The sequence below is a fragment of the Pelecanus crispus genome, chromosome 1, assembly GCF_030463565.1.
Source record: "Pelecanus crispus isolate bPelCri1 chromosome 1, bPelCri1.pri, whole genome shotgun sequence".
In the NCBI taxonomy this organism is placed as follows: domain Eukaryota; kingdom Metazoa; phylum Chordata; class Aves; order Pelecaniformes; family Pelecanidae; genus Pelecanus; species Pelecanus crispus.
The window spans coordinates 14,504,180-14,517,478 of record NC_134643.1 but is presented as its reverse complement, the minus strand read 5'-3'; the positions used below and the strand labels follow the sequence as shown (position 1 = coordinate 14,517,478).

General features: G+C 37.5%; 1 protein-coding gene across 1 annotated transcript in view; it reads left to right on the top strand.

Moving 5' to 3' along the window:
* The window catches only part of FBXL13 (F-box and leucine rich repeat protein 13), a 97,432-nt gene that overhangs the window by 64,314 nt on the left and 19,819 nt on the right, over nucleotides 1-13,299 (top strand). The window contains exons 13-17 of the mRNA XM_075717000.1: nucleotides 1,727-1,825; nucleotides 2,432-2,549; nucleotides 2,706-2,868; nucleotides 6,928-7,047; nucleotides 8,215-8,341. Coding sequence (XP_075573115.1) covers nucleotides 1,727-1,825; nucleotides 2,432-2,549; nucleotides 2,706-2,868; nucleotides 6,928-7,047; nucleotides 8,215-8,341 — 627 coding nt within the window. The remainder of the gene's footprint in view (nucleotides 1-1,726; nucleotides 1,826-2,431; nucleotides 2,550-2,705; nucleotides 2,869-6,927; nucleotides 7,048-8,214; nucleotides 8,342-13,299) is intronic.

The following is a 13,299-nucleotide window of genomic DNA, read 5'->3' as shown; positions in this document are numbered from 1 at the left end:
ACATTTGACAGACATGTAGCCAGTTCCCCTCTAGTGCTGACACCCCCCTGCACAAGGGAAAAAGTGCAAAGAGTGCCAGAATCCCTTATGAAGGAGAGAAAAGACATTTAATGTCAAAATATTTAAAACAATTTATAAAGAATCTGCTTAAAAGGCCACTCCAGCCTGAAAATAACGAGAAAGCCAACCTGGCCATAAGTTTAAAGATGGGGCATTATGCCAGAAAAGAAAAGACAGTCTGCCTTGATTATAACTTAAAGTCAGATACTCAGGTCATGAAAAAAATCCTCACATGCAAGAACCCAAATCTTAAGTTTGCAAAAAGAAGAAGAGCCAGAAACCAATGTATTAACCCCCTCACTCAATGCTAGAGTGGAAGGACAGCAGGCTTGACCCTTGTTTCCACTGATAAGTAGTTGTGGGGAGCAGTCAGATGTGCTGCAAAGGCTGGAGGCTGCAAGTGCAAGAACTGGAAGCATCTTCTAGTGCACTGCTACCATACTGATGTGTGATGGGTGATGAGCTGCTGCTTAGCTTTTGGCTTGCTTTTCTGTGACTATCATCTGTCTGCTAATGGTGTCCACTGTCAGACAAGTTATATACCTAAGCGAAGCCTGTGTTTTACACTGCTGCTCCCCTTAAGCAATGTAACTAAGCAAATCAGTCTTCTGCAGCATTTGGAGAGGTGGGGCACAGCAAGAATCCTTCCCAGTATACTTTATCTTTGAAGCTTCCTCCTTTGGATTCTTGTCTCCACAGGTGTTATTTGGTACCCAGGAGGACTTGCCAGACTGCTTTTTTTGTGGATGTTTTGCAAATGAATTCTTGGTGCAGAGCACGGCTGTAGTCTGAGCTGCACAAGATTATTATATTATACAACTTCAAAACCCTGGGAAATAGTGAGATCTCTACATGCAAATATCATGGGGGACTATTTTGTGAGGGGGAATGGTTCACATCCATGTTGTCTGTAGAACATGGAGCTAAAAGGAAACTATCCTTTACTTTACACAGGATTTGTATGTCAAAGGAACTACTTTCTATACCCAAGACTGAACTGACATCTATTGAATTTGGGCAGTTGAAGAATTGACTCCCTGGGGTCACTCCCTGGAGTGATAAAGGGAATAAACTAAATTGACAGATCCATCTGTCCATTCATACTTTCACTGAATATTGCTCTGTTAGAGTATGCAAAGTTGGTGATGTGGTCCTACATGAAGGATTCTGTAAATGAGCTCGATGTTATTGTGATTGCATAGGATCTTTCTTTGTATCCCATCTGAATTTAACACACATTTTGCTATGGATCTGGAAAAAACAATGAAGATATTTTACTACATTCAAACCTTGCTTCAAACTAGATGTGAGCATCTGCCATGTGTGAATACCTCACAGGGCTGGGAAAACAAAGGTAGAAGGATGTGACAATGACATTCATTGCTACTCCCATAAATGGTGTTGACTGTAGAAACTGTTGTGCCTTACTCTTGCTTGCTTAGTAGACACATTTTTGGAACAGATCCTGGATTTGGATGGTGGTGTTAAAATTTCAGAATAACATGTATACCTCATGGGTCTGTTTTTCTTTTACTGGGATTAATGCGTTTCTTGTTTTCGTGAGCATCTAGGTACCTATGATTTTAAAGTACTGAGAAGATCTCAAGCCTTTCCTGTATTGTTTTGTTAGGCTTGCTAAGACATAAATATTTTATTTCTTTCTTAGGTTTCAGTTGATGGCTTCAGAAATATTGCCAATGGCTGCAGTGGGATTCAAGATTTGCTAATTAACAAAATGCCAACTCTTACAGACAGATGTATTCAAGTAAGAAACTGAGAATAAATCTGTACTTTGAGAAATTTTCTGATGTTGGAACTGGGTTGTCCTATCAACTGACTTTAAAGAAAGTTATGCAGATACAATTTAAGAGGAAAATTTCTCCCCCAAAACATTTTATTAAACTATTACTTAATTGTGATTATAAATCTTGCTCACTTGCAGTCACTTTCAGAAAATTTCAGTTGTCTTGTCTTCTTTTGCCACATGGACATGGCTGAATTATGGTCTTCCAGCTTATAAATGAGAGGTTTTCAGTTTTTTCAGTATTAAAGCAAATCTAATATATGCGAACAGCATTCTGGTACTGATTTTGCCCATCAAAAAAGAATTTTCTGGCTTCTGCAAAAGTGATTGTTAACTAGATCACTGTCTCGGGTATCTGCCATACTTTCCTTGTGTTCTCAAACGTAATAAATATAGGGAGACTTTCAGTAGTTTATATACCTCTCACTGTCTAAAAGTTGCTGTTAAAATGGATTGTAACTGTTTGAAATTGTACCATTTGGTATTATATGGAGAATATTTGCTGATCATTCGTTATGTGACAGCATAGGTATATGAATATTTTTTTTCATCTTTTTCCCTTTGAAGGCTCTGGTTGAAAAATGCCAACAGATAATGTCTGTTGTCTTTCTTGACTCTCCACATCTTTCTGATGCAACTTTTAAAGCCCTTGCTGAATGTAAACTTGTCAAAGTCAGCATTGAAGGTTAGTATAATAATTTGCAGAATTATTAGGATGATTTATTTTTAAAAGTCATCCAGAAAATTTGAAATAAACCTTTCAGCTGATTTCAGTGGGTATTTGGATCAGGCCCTTAATGTATGTTAGATGTGTAACTTCCATCTTTATATATTTCAACAGGGAATAACCAAATTACTGATTTAAGTTTCAAGTTGATGAGTAAATGCTGCCCATACATCAGGCACATTCATATGGCTGATTGCCAGAAGATTACAGATGCTGGTCTTAAGATGATTTCACCATTGAAGCATATTCTTATACTGAATGTAGCAGACTGCGTAAGGTACTATATCACATCCAGATTTCTGTAAACCATTGCCAAGGAATTTTAGTAAAGTTAATTATAATAAGTCCTGTTAACACATCTTTCAGTTTTAAAAATAAATTCTTACAATGTTAATACATGTGTCTTAATAGTTTAAAAAATATTTTATACAAGTAGTTTTTTGTTCCTGTATCACATCTTCAAAAATCCATTCATTATAAATATTCACTCCAAAATATTTACTTCATTCACTCCAGGTGAAGCCAAACAATCAGCTGTAGATATAATTACTTTATAGCCATGGCATATTTTAGTGCTGGAATGTGGCTACAAAGAAGATGAAAATTATAACCAAAGACAATTCCAGTGCCACGACTCTATTAAAATTTGGATATTGTTTAATTTTGTGACTACTAAAATAATACTTTATCTAGTACTAAGATATAAAAAAAACTGACAATTTTTTACAATACCAAGACAACCTTGTAATTTATGTTGTAGAGGAAGGATATATTTTATGTGAAGACTGTTTTCCACTTCAGGTGAGTCATGTAATTGGTAGAAACAAAGACAAATGAATGAGCTTTCAAAGCTGCATGGTTGTTCCCTGTTTTGCAGCATGGTGATAAAGTCAAGGGTGGGAGGGAACAGGGAAGGCAAAACCTCAAAACATTTCAAAATCAACAGACCTATAAAATAATACAAAGAAGCTAGAGCTGCTGCTTATCTTACAATTTCTAACGCCATGTGAAGTTTTAGGGATTCTGCTTTAATATGTAACTAAAGTACTTTTTGTGCCTGTGATGCTGTATAAAAATCTGATAACATTGCATGTAGATGTGCTGAGAAGTGCTGGAGTAATACCATGACATCATGTTGGTAGTTCAGCTGGGCAGATGGGACAGCTGCCTGCATTTTCTGGTTTAACGTTTAGAAGGCTGGATTTTCCAGTCTGTTAGCCAAATCTTGGGCTGTGAGTGTGTTTGCACATGTGTCTACTGTCTCTACAGCTAAAGAATTGCTGAATTATCTTAACAAAACTTTTTAAGCAATTGTAAAACTATTGTAAAACCCTGTACTTATTTTATTGGTTTTGCAGGCACTTGTAAAAGTTTCAGCATTAACAAAGGTATAGCTTGTAACACATCTAAACTTGTCTGGTGGGTTGACCCTGGCTGGACACCAGGTGCCCACCAAAGCCGCTCTGTCACTCCCCTCCTCAGCTGGACAGGGGAGAGAAAATATAATGAAAGGCTTGTGGGTTGAGATAAGGACAGGGAGAGATCACTCACCAATTACTGTCATGGGCAAAACAGACTCAACTTGGGGAAAATAGCTTTATTTAATACCAATCAAATCAGAGTAGGATAATGAGAAAAAACCCTTAAATCTTAAAACCCCTTCCCTCCACCACTCTCTTCTTCCCAGGATCAACTTCATGCCAGATTTTCTCTACCTCCTCCCTGCCAGTGGCACAGGGGGATGGGGAATGGGGGTTGCGGTCAGTTCCTCACACGTTTTCTCTGCTTCTCCTTCCTCCTCAGGGGGAGGACTCCTCACACTCTTACTCTGCTCCAGCATGGGGTTCCTCCCACGGGAGACAGTCCTCCATGAACTTCTCCAGCATGAGTCCTTCCCACGGACTGCCGTTCTTCACGAACTGCTCCAGCGTGGGTCCCTTCCACGGGGCGCAGTCCTTCAGGAGCAGACTGCTCCAGCGTGGGTCCCCCACGGGGTCACAAGTCCTGCCAGCAAACCTGCTCCAGCATGGGCTCCTCTCTCTCCTCAGGCCCTGCCAGGAGCCTGCTCCAGTGTGGGCTTCCCATAGGGTCCCAGCCTCCTTTGGGCACATCCCCCTGCTCCGGCGTGGGGTCCTCCCCGGGTGCAGGTGGAGATCTGCTCCCCCGTGGAGCTCCATGGGTGCAGGGGCACAGCTGCCTCACCAGGGGCTGCACCAGGGGCTGCAGGGGAATCTCTGCTCCGGTGCCTGGAGCACCTCCTGCCCTCCTTCTTCACTGACCTTGGTGTCTGCAGGGTTGCTTCTCTCACATATTCTCACTCCTCTCTCCGGCTGCAGTTGCTGTTGTGCAGTAACTTTTCCCCTTCTTAAATATGTTATTCCAGAGGTGCTACCACCATCGCTGATGGGCTCAGCCTTGGCCAGCAGCGGGTCCCTCTTGGAGCTGGCTGGCGTTGGCTCTATGGGACATGGGGGAAACTTCTAGCAGCTTCTCACAGAAGCCACCCCTGTACCTGTCCGCTACCAAAACCCTCCCACGCAAACCCAGTGCAACTTGGTAAAGAGCTTCTCTCAATAGATAAGAAACTACAAAAGAGCAATTGTTAGTATTAATGGTTCTTGTATTTGGACAGTATATTGCTATAAAAGTTCACATTATGAGTTAGAAACATTTAGGGATTTCTCATACAATCAAGGGAAGCACTGTACTGGTGGTATAAGCTTAAGAACAGGTTTCGAAATGCTTAGCCATCTTAGTGCTCTTAATCAGTTTCCTTTTTCATTGATGTTTTTTCTAAGAGTCTAAGTTTTTCTAACTTAGTCATATGGAAAAATTTTTGAGAAATGAAAGGGACAGAAAGAGCAAATCTAACAATTCAAAATTCTTAAATTACAGGAAGTATTTGACTACAAGTGAAAAATGAAGAAAGAAAATTAACTAATAATGTTTATTAGAATTAAGAAATACTAGAGATGTGAGTAAAAAGGTGGCTAAAAACGGACACAGGCAGTGTGGTGGCTCATACCCTTGGCACATTTTCCCAGTTTAAGTCAGTTATCTTCATGTATGATAAAGCAGTGTGTGGCCTGTGTTCTTATACAGTTAATCAACTGACTAGAGAACCTTAGCATATGTATTCACCACACAATTATTTAAAAAGTTATAATGTGGTTATTTCAGCCCTCAAGCCCAGTGTGGTTACAGAATATCTGGTTACAGAATATCTTTTTTTTTTTTTTTTATTCAGTTGACTGTATTGCCAGGCTCTGCATTCCTTACAGACTTTATGCAAGTTAGTTATTCCAAAGGTATATTTCTTAAATTTATCTATCTTGAATGAAAAACAACAGCACTGTGAAATAACACCAAAACTACCACAGTGGTTGAAGTACTGCAGAATGATTACTTTAACACTTTATGAATTACAGCTTCATCTGTAGCTTGTGGTCACAGAATGAGCCTCTGTTCAGGTTATCATTTTATTAGTAGTCCTGTTCTTACCCGTATGTTTCTGGGACTTGGGGATTTGCAGTGATTCTTTGTGCTTCAACAAACTGTACAAGCCAAAATATGATTCTGTCCTACAGACTTCTGGGATTAATTTTTTATTCACAAGGGAACACAGAAAAAATACTCGGAATGTATTGAAAAGCTAAGTGTACAGTAATGTTAAACATACCAGAGATATGAATTGTATTGAAACACCCAAGTTGTAGTCAGCTCTCCAGCCCTCTCAACTTGGCTGAAAGATTTTTCTGTCTACTTAATTTTTATAACCTTTGTGTATATTATAAGTTAGCGATTCGTGTGTGAGGTATGCAATTGATTAAGTGAAACACTCTGAGAAAGAACTCAGGTTAACTCTTCATGCACGTGTACAGAACAGCTACTACATACATATACTACCTATGACTTTTGCTTCTGTGCCAGTTCATTTTTCCTTTAAATTATTTCAGTTCCTTAAATTAACAAAGATATTAATACAAATATTACTCTGAAATGTTTGAACAGTTTCTGATACTTTCCAGATATGTTTTCCAAGCTCTGTCCTTTGGAGTGCTATCCTACCTGAGTGTTGGAACTAATGGAAGTTCTCATAATCTCCAACAGACATTTTTTCAGAAAGTTCTGTTTTTCAGCAGTTCCAAAGAGCAGCATCTTTCTAATTAGGCCGTTAATTATTCTAAGTCCTTTTTGGGTTTAAAAGGCTATTTTAAAAATACCATTGCTGATTTCTGCTTATCTACAATGTAGGCTGCTGAATGCAAATTGTATATTGACTTGTATGGAGTAGAAAAAATACATATTATAAATATTGCCTACATTTCTCTTTTAGAATCAGTGATGGAGGTGTAAGGCCATTTGTACAAGGTTCTTCAGGAGCTAAGCTGAGAGAGCTGAATTTGACTAATTGTATTCATGTCACTGATGCTTCTGTCACAGAAATAGCACAAAGGTACCATAGTCCAGTACAATATTTTTCTAGTGTGGTTAGACTTGCAGTATATTTCTAATGTTACAGTTCTGAATATGTTAATAAATGGGTAAAATTATACAGCCAATTGTATATCAAAAATTGTGCTAGATAAATGACTAGTCCCTTTTGGCATTGTGAATCTCTTAAAAATTATCCATTATATAAAGGGGAATTCATTGATATAAATATGAAAACCTGGGAAGTCTTAATTTTAGGGAGAAAAAAGTGCTTAAATGATGGTTGTCAGTGACAAAACTGCATTAAAAGATTAGTATGTATAAGTTGTATTTTGTAAACCCAATAAATACTCATGTGTGCACAAACAAAAAGCTCTTATTGCTAAACCCCTTCAATTCCAGTTCCTCAGAAGGAATACTCATATTTGCAATCAAAAGATAATTTTTAAATCTCCAGAGAAGATTGGAGTCAGTCTTTCCACTCCTTACTAGATCTCTCAGCAGGCCCCTGTTTATGCTTTCATAACAGCATTTGTGAATAATTGTAGCACGCTTTCTGGTAAGCTAGGCAGTGCCTTCTCTTTTTTAACGATGGAGTGTTACCCAGTAAGGCTCTGAGCGTAGATGCACTGCTTGAGGAGTCTCATTTCTGAGGTCTTCTGGTTTGGTTATGGGAAGATAGAGTTTATGGTGCTTACTTACGCAGTAAAATTCAGCTTTCCAGGTATGGTCAGTGAGTGCTGATTTGCAGAATGTGGCAATGTCTTCGTTTGCTGTGTACGGTTATTTGCATAGCTGTAGTTGGGTGTGGGTACAGCCATGGGGTCCTGAATTCTGTTGTTGCAGTGAGCTTTGAAGTTCCTGTGCAAGATACGAGAGATTTGGAGATGAGGAGAAGTCAAGCATCAAACTAATTTAAAAGTATTTTTATGTAATACAGCTCCTTGATTTCCATACTTTAATTTAATTTGATTGCTGTTCATGATTTGAAACATTTGTGATGCTTATGCATTATGAGTGGAATCCTTGGAAGTGCCTATGTAAGGTAGGTACCAAAAGTCTAGAGTGCTTATTTTCATAGATCCCCTAAGAAAAACTTAGCAAGGGTTATTACAAAAATGTACTTGCTGTACTGCATTTCTGTAACAAAAGTGGAAAGCTGACAGTTCTGTTTTTTTATTTAATTTAGATGTCATGAATTGACCTACCTAAATCTGTGTCACTGTGAAAATGTGACTGATGCTGGAATCGAAGCCTTGGGAAATATGTCGTCCTTGATATCCATTGATATCTCTGGAACCAGCATCTCAGATACGGTATATATATGATTAAAGAATGAAGAAAGTGTTTTCTATTTATCTAGGCTTTCTGAAAAAAATGCAATAAGAATCCATTCATTTAAAACCTGCATGGATATGAAGCAGTGGAGTCACAGTGTCATTAAAATGTAGTTTAGAAACAGGTATAGTACAGTATTAGCCCATATATAGGCACTAAGAAATAAAAGGTAGTTCTTAAGTTGGACAATCTTACATTTGAAAGACAGAAACAGAAACCATCAGCAAGAGGAAGTTTGGCTGCTGTGAAGCTGATCTGAAAAGAATGTTTATTAAGCAGATTTTTTTTGCTCCAGGATGATTAGGCCTGAGGAAAACTGAAAAAAATGGTATTTTTAACATTTAAATTTGTAAAAACTGTGTTTTCCATGAACTAGATTTTATGGTGAAAAATCCTGAATGTTAAATCTAGCAGATGCACTGCTCTACACTGTGATCTAGAAAAGAATTGCTAGCGAAATAGTTACTAACAAGGTATCTTCAATGTGTCAAGTTGCTAAGACTCTGGAAAGCAAAATGGTGAGTGTGGGAGCCAGGTTAAACATCACAGGCCTCCACATTAGATGTTCTTGGGAGGTCCTGCCTTGTGTGCAGGGTTCAGAGCCAGTTCTGCTGTTTCTTTCACTTTTGGGGCAAACTCTTTTCACTGAAGTCTAGGAGAAACCTTGTGAAGAAAACTTGCCATAGAGACTATTTACTCAGTCACTGTTCAGAGTTCTGACCAAGAACTTCATTATTTGGCTCTAACACAGAGTTTGTGTAAAAGTAATTAAAATGTGGAGAAGTAATTAAAATGCCTGTATCTTTCATGGGGGCCTGAAAATAAAAACCAAAATCAAGCTAAATAAAGAAGGTTGGGAAATCCAAGAAGACTTCATTTAATGTGATCATTTAAAATATCATAAAATTATGGCTGAATGAAATGTATACTGCCTTGAGTTACAGTCCCACAATGTTTCAACACAAATGTTTTCTTTCTCTTTGCCTGCCACAGCTCATCTTTTAAAATGCTGTGTTGCTGCGTAGTCTAGTTTTCACATAGCACAACCCATGACCTTGGCAATAGGCCAAGCTCTTTTGCTTGCACTGCATTTCTAAGGCTTTCAGTTTTCTCTCTCCCACAAGACAAATAAATTAACCCAGAAACTGACCATTTATCCTTTTCGTAATTTCTGATCTGACTGCTAGTACTAGCTACAAAACTGTTACGGGTTTTGTTGTTTGCTATGTTAAAGTATATAACATTCACACATGTATAATAAATACATTTTCTAATCTTAAAATGTTATTTGATAAAAGGAAGTCCAGCAGTCTGCTTTGTAACAAGCTACTATTTGTGTCCTTTGGCTTTATATTATGCATTTGATTAGCATAAGAGGAAGTTGTATTAAGATCTCTTTCAATTTAGACTTTGTAAGTATTGCTTTAAAAATGTAGCAGAAAGCACAATGTTTTATGTGCAGTAATCAACACCATTACGCTGTGCTGATAAAGTGTAAGGCTCCTATGCTTTCCTGCAGTCTGTGCAGTAGATTGCTGTTGCTTTTGCTGTCGTGCTATTTAGTGTGAAAAATGTAGAATGTACAACATATATTTGCACTACACAAAGAATTTTCCTTTCTGTTTTTTCAAATGACAGCAGAATCATTCTGCCCATCAAAGCAGAGCAGAATTTACTGCAGTAAAGATTACATACACTTAAGGGAAGGATAGGGGAAAAAAGATATAGTATAGTCAGATTTTCTTACAGATTTCTGTCTCAGGTATGACTGACTGAATCAAAATGGAAGTTTTTTTCCACTGTTGGTGCCTTCCTCTTCTGTAGTTACTCCGATGCCCAATAAGTGAATGTTCCTGTTGTGATCTGTCTTTCATTCAGGGAATTTGTTGCATTTGGAAGAAATATATTGACTCTTAGAATTGTCCCTGACAAGAGATCCTGTTAATAAAAAAAAATAAATTACAGTACCCTGTAGACTCACAGTAATTAAAAAATGTAGTGCTAATAAGAAATACATTACAAGTCTCTCTCATGTTTGGAGAAGTTTATTATCCTTGTCCCAAGTCTAGTCCTCAACAGCAAGAATGGAAATTGAATCAAAACAATCATTGCATATATTCAGATTTTGGTATTGTGTACAAAGTTATGCATTTTACATAGAAAGAAAATGCCTAGGCAAACTTCTACACACAAGCTAGAATAAGGCAAGTAATTCATCACATTTAAGTTGTATGTGTGCTTAAGTGTCTTGCTAAATAAGTCAAAGACCATTCATTAACAAAACCAAATATCATCCAATGAAGAGGATGTAAACGTTATGCATATGAGAAACTGTTGTCATACTGAAGAAGTTACTGTACTTTTCTCATTAGGGCTTTGACTATATTGCTCTTACTCTCATGAAATATATAACATTAAATAACCCCCCCCCCAATTACATTTTAAATATTGATTTATTCACTCAGTTATTTTAGCATTCATCCTTTTACATTTCAGAAAATTTTCCTTCTTTATTAAAAATTTATTTTTTTGAAACAAATAACACATTTTTTAAGTCTCAGATACTTTTTATAATAGCAGGAAGGACATTTGTTCTTTTTTTGTCATTCCTGAAGTACTAGAAATTGGTTTCTTAGAGGTATAAACAACTTAAGAGAGAGTTACGAAAAGATTTTCAACTTAGTGACATCATTTCTTTGGAAAAAAAAAAAAAACAAACCACTCAATGACAGAGCAAAGATGTTGACTTCTTTGAAAAAACTACCGTTAAATTCTTTGAGAAATCTCCCTTTTTGTTTCTAGCTAGCCTCCTATCCTTCTTTGTTTTCCCTCACGTTTCCCTCCCCTCCCTTCTAAACTCCCTGGAATAGGGACCATGGTGTTTTAAATTGGTGAGTATGGTGAACATGTTCGTGAATGCATAGGTAATATCACAAGTCATTTTAGATGTCACTGTAAAGGTGTTTGCAATATATGCAAGGTGGTTAAGCTTCTATTACACATCTGGAAACATTAACATTTAGGACGAAAATCTATTTATCTTTCTTTTAAAAGCAGACTGAGTGGAAATGCTTCCATGAGTTAGAGAAGCAAGCTTTATTCTCATACTCTCCATATTTTTGTTAAAATGTCTTGAACTTTTTCTGATGTCTAAATGATACAGCTTTGACAGCTTTGCTCCAACTCTGAGACTCTGAAAGCATGCAGCTGCCTAGCTTGCTTTGTTCCCGACACAAGCTGCTGTTGCATATAGCCTGGACCACCCATCTTCTTGGGACATAAAAAAAAGAATTAAGTATAGAAGTGTCAGGACATTTGAAGAAAGTGTCCCAAGTCAAGCAGGATTTGGACAGAAAACGCATAGTAAAGAATAATAAAAAGAATTGTTAAAGAAACATAGTGACTCCTGAGTTATATAGAGCAGCCAGCAACAAAACCAGTAGATGCCCTGCCATAGACTCAGGGAAGGTTGATATCAGTGGTGAATTATATGCAGTGTAATAATGAGAGAGAAAAAAATAGCCTAAAACATAAAAAATAGGTAAAATACTTGAAAAAATGGGAAGAACCCTGATACACTTCTGAAATCAAAGATAAAAAGGAAATATGAAGTATACAGAGAAATATTCTTTGCTTCTGCATTTTCTTCTGCAATGACTGTCATGCATGGAATTCTCTCTCGTAATAATCTAAGGCCCCATTCTCTCTTCTGGCTGAAATGCCTCCTGAAGAATTACCTGTGGCATCAAATCAGCTAATCAGGCACAGATTTTTTGTGTGCTATGTGTGCAACTCTTTAAAGTTGAGGACAATTTGTAATCACTGGGGACCCTGGAGTAGTAGTTATATGGTTGTATAAACAGTTAGCTCAACTTTCTTTTCTTATGTGTTTGTACTTAATGATCTTCAGATCCTGGCTGGTCCTGAAGGCCAGGCTGCAATGTAAATATTTACTAGTATTTTCATAAGAAGTTTCTAAATAGGGGGGAAAAAAACCCCAAAAGTGGCCTTTTGGCTTTCCACAGTTATCTAGAGTAATTTCTTTGCACTCTTAGTGGGATTCTGAATCTATGGTGACTTGAATCCATAGCCCGGCTCCACATTTTGTTCTATTAGAAAATTAAGCCAGTAGGACTGAGGAAGAGCCTTGTGAAAGTTAAGAAAAAAATATTATCAGGTCTAATAGATATAGCCAGCAACAGACTGCAAATGAATTAGTTACATTTGATTTCCAAATGAAAGGATGTAACGAATCACAGGCATTCCCCAGGCAGGGAAAAGGAAATGGTAAAATATATTAAGGTGGGCTCCAAATTCAGATGTTAGCACTCCAGTTTGCTTGGGAGAATAAAGAAAGAGAGATTTTGACCTGAGACTTAGCAACTTAATTCTGCATAGAAATAGGAAACACTAACACAGAGAGTCGTTACAATCGATGCCAGATATGCTAACACCTTGAGTCCCAGTGCAAATCAGAAGGAAGTGAAGGTACTTAGCAATGTTGAAAACTGGGCTTGATATTTTTGCAGGACATTTTGTTGCAATGGAAGCCCTGTTGTGTGGACTTTGTGTCAAGGAACGTTGGCAACTGTATTACTAAAGATACGATCTGGTATAACTGCAAACGGTGTTAGGTACAGAAATTAAATTTTATGGCATGCATTATACACAGTCATACAGGGAATTTCTGCACTGTGATAGAAAAATGTCTCTACAGTGCCTGTAAACAGATCTGACCCACCTTTATATTAGCTCAGGTATTGGAAATAGTATAGTACATTTGCTTAAGAACTTACTAATTTTCCAGAAGGTTTTTGCTATCTGAAATGGAACTTTGTTCTGCCACATGTGTATTGTTATTAGCAATGTGATACTGCATGATATCTTCTAGTTGGCCTTTGATCCATTAAACTGGTGCCTGACTGTGGCCAATCTG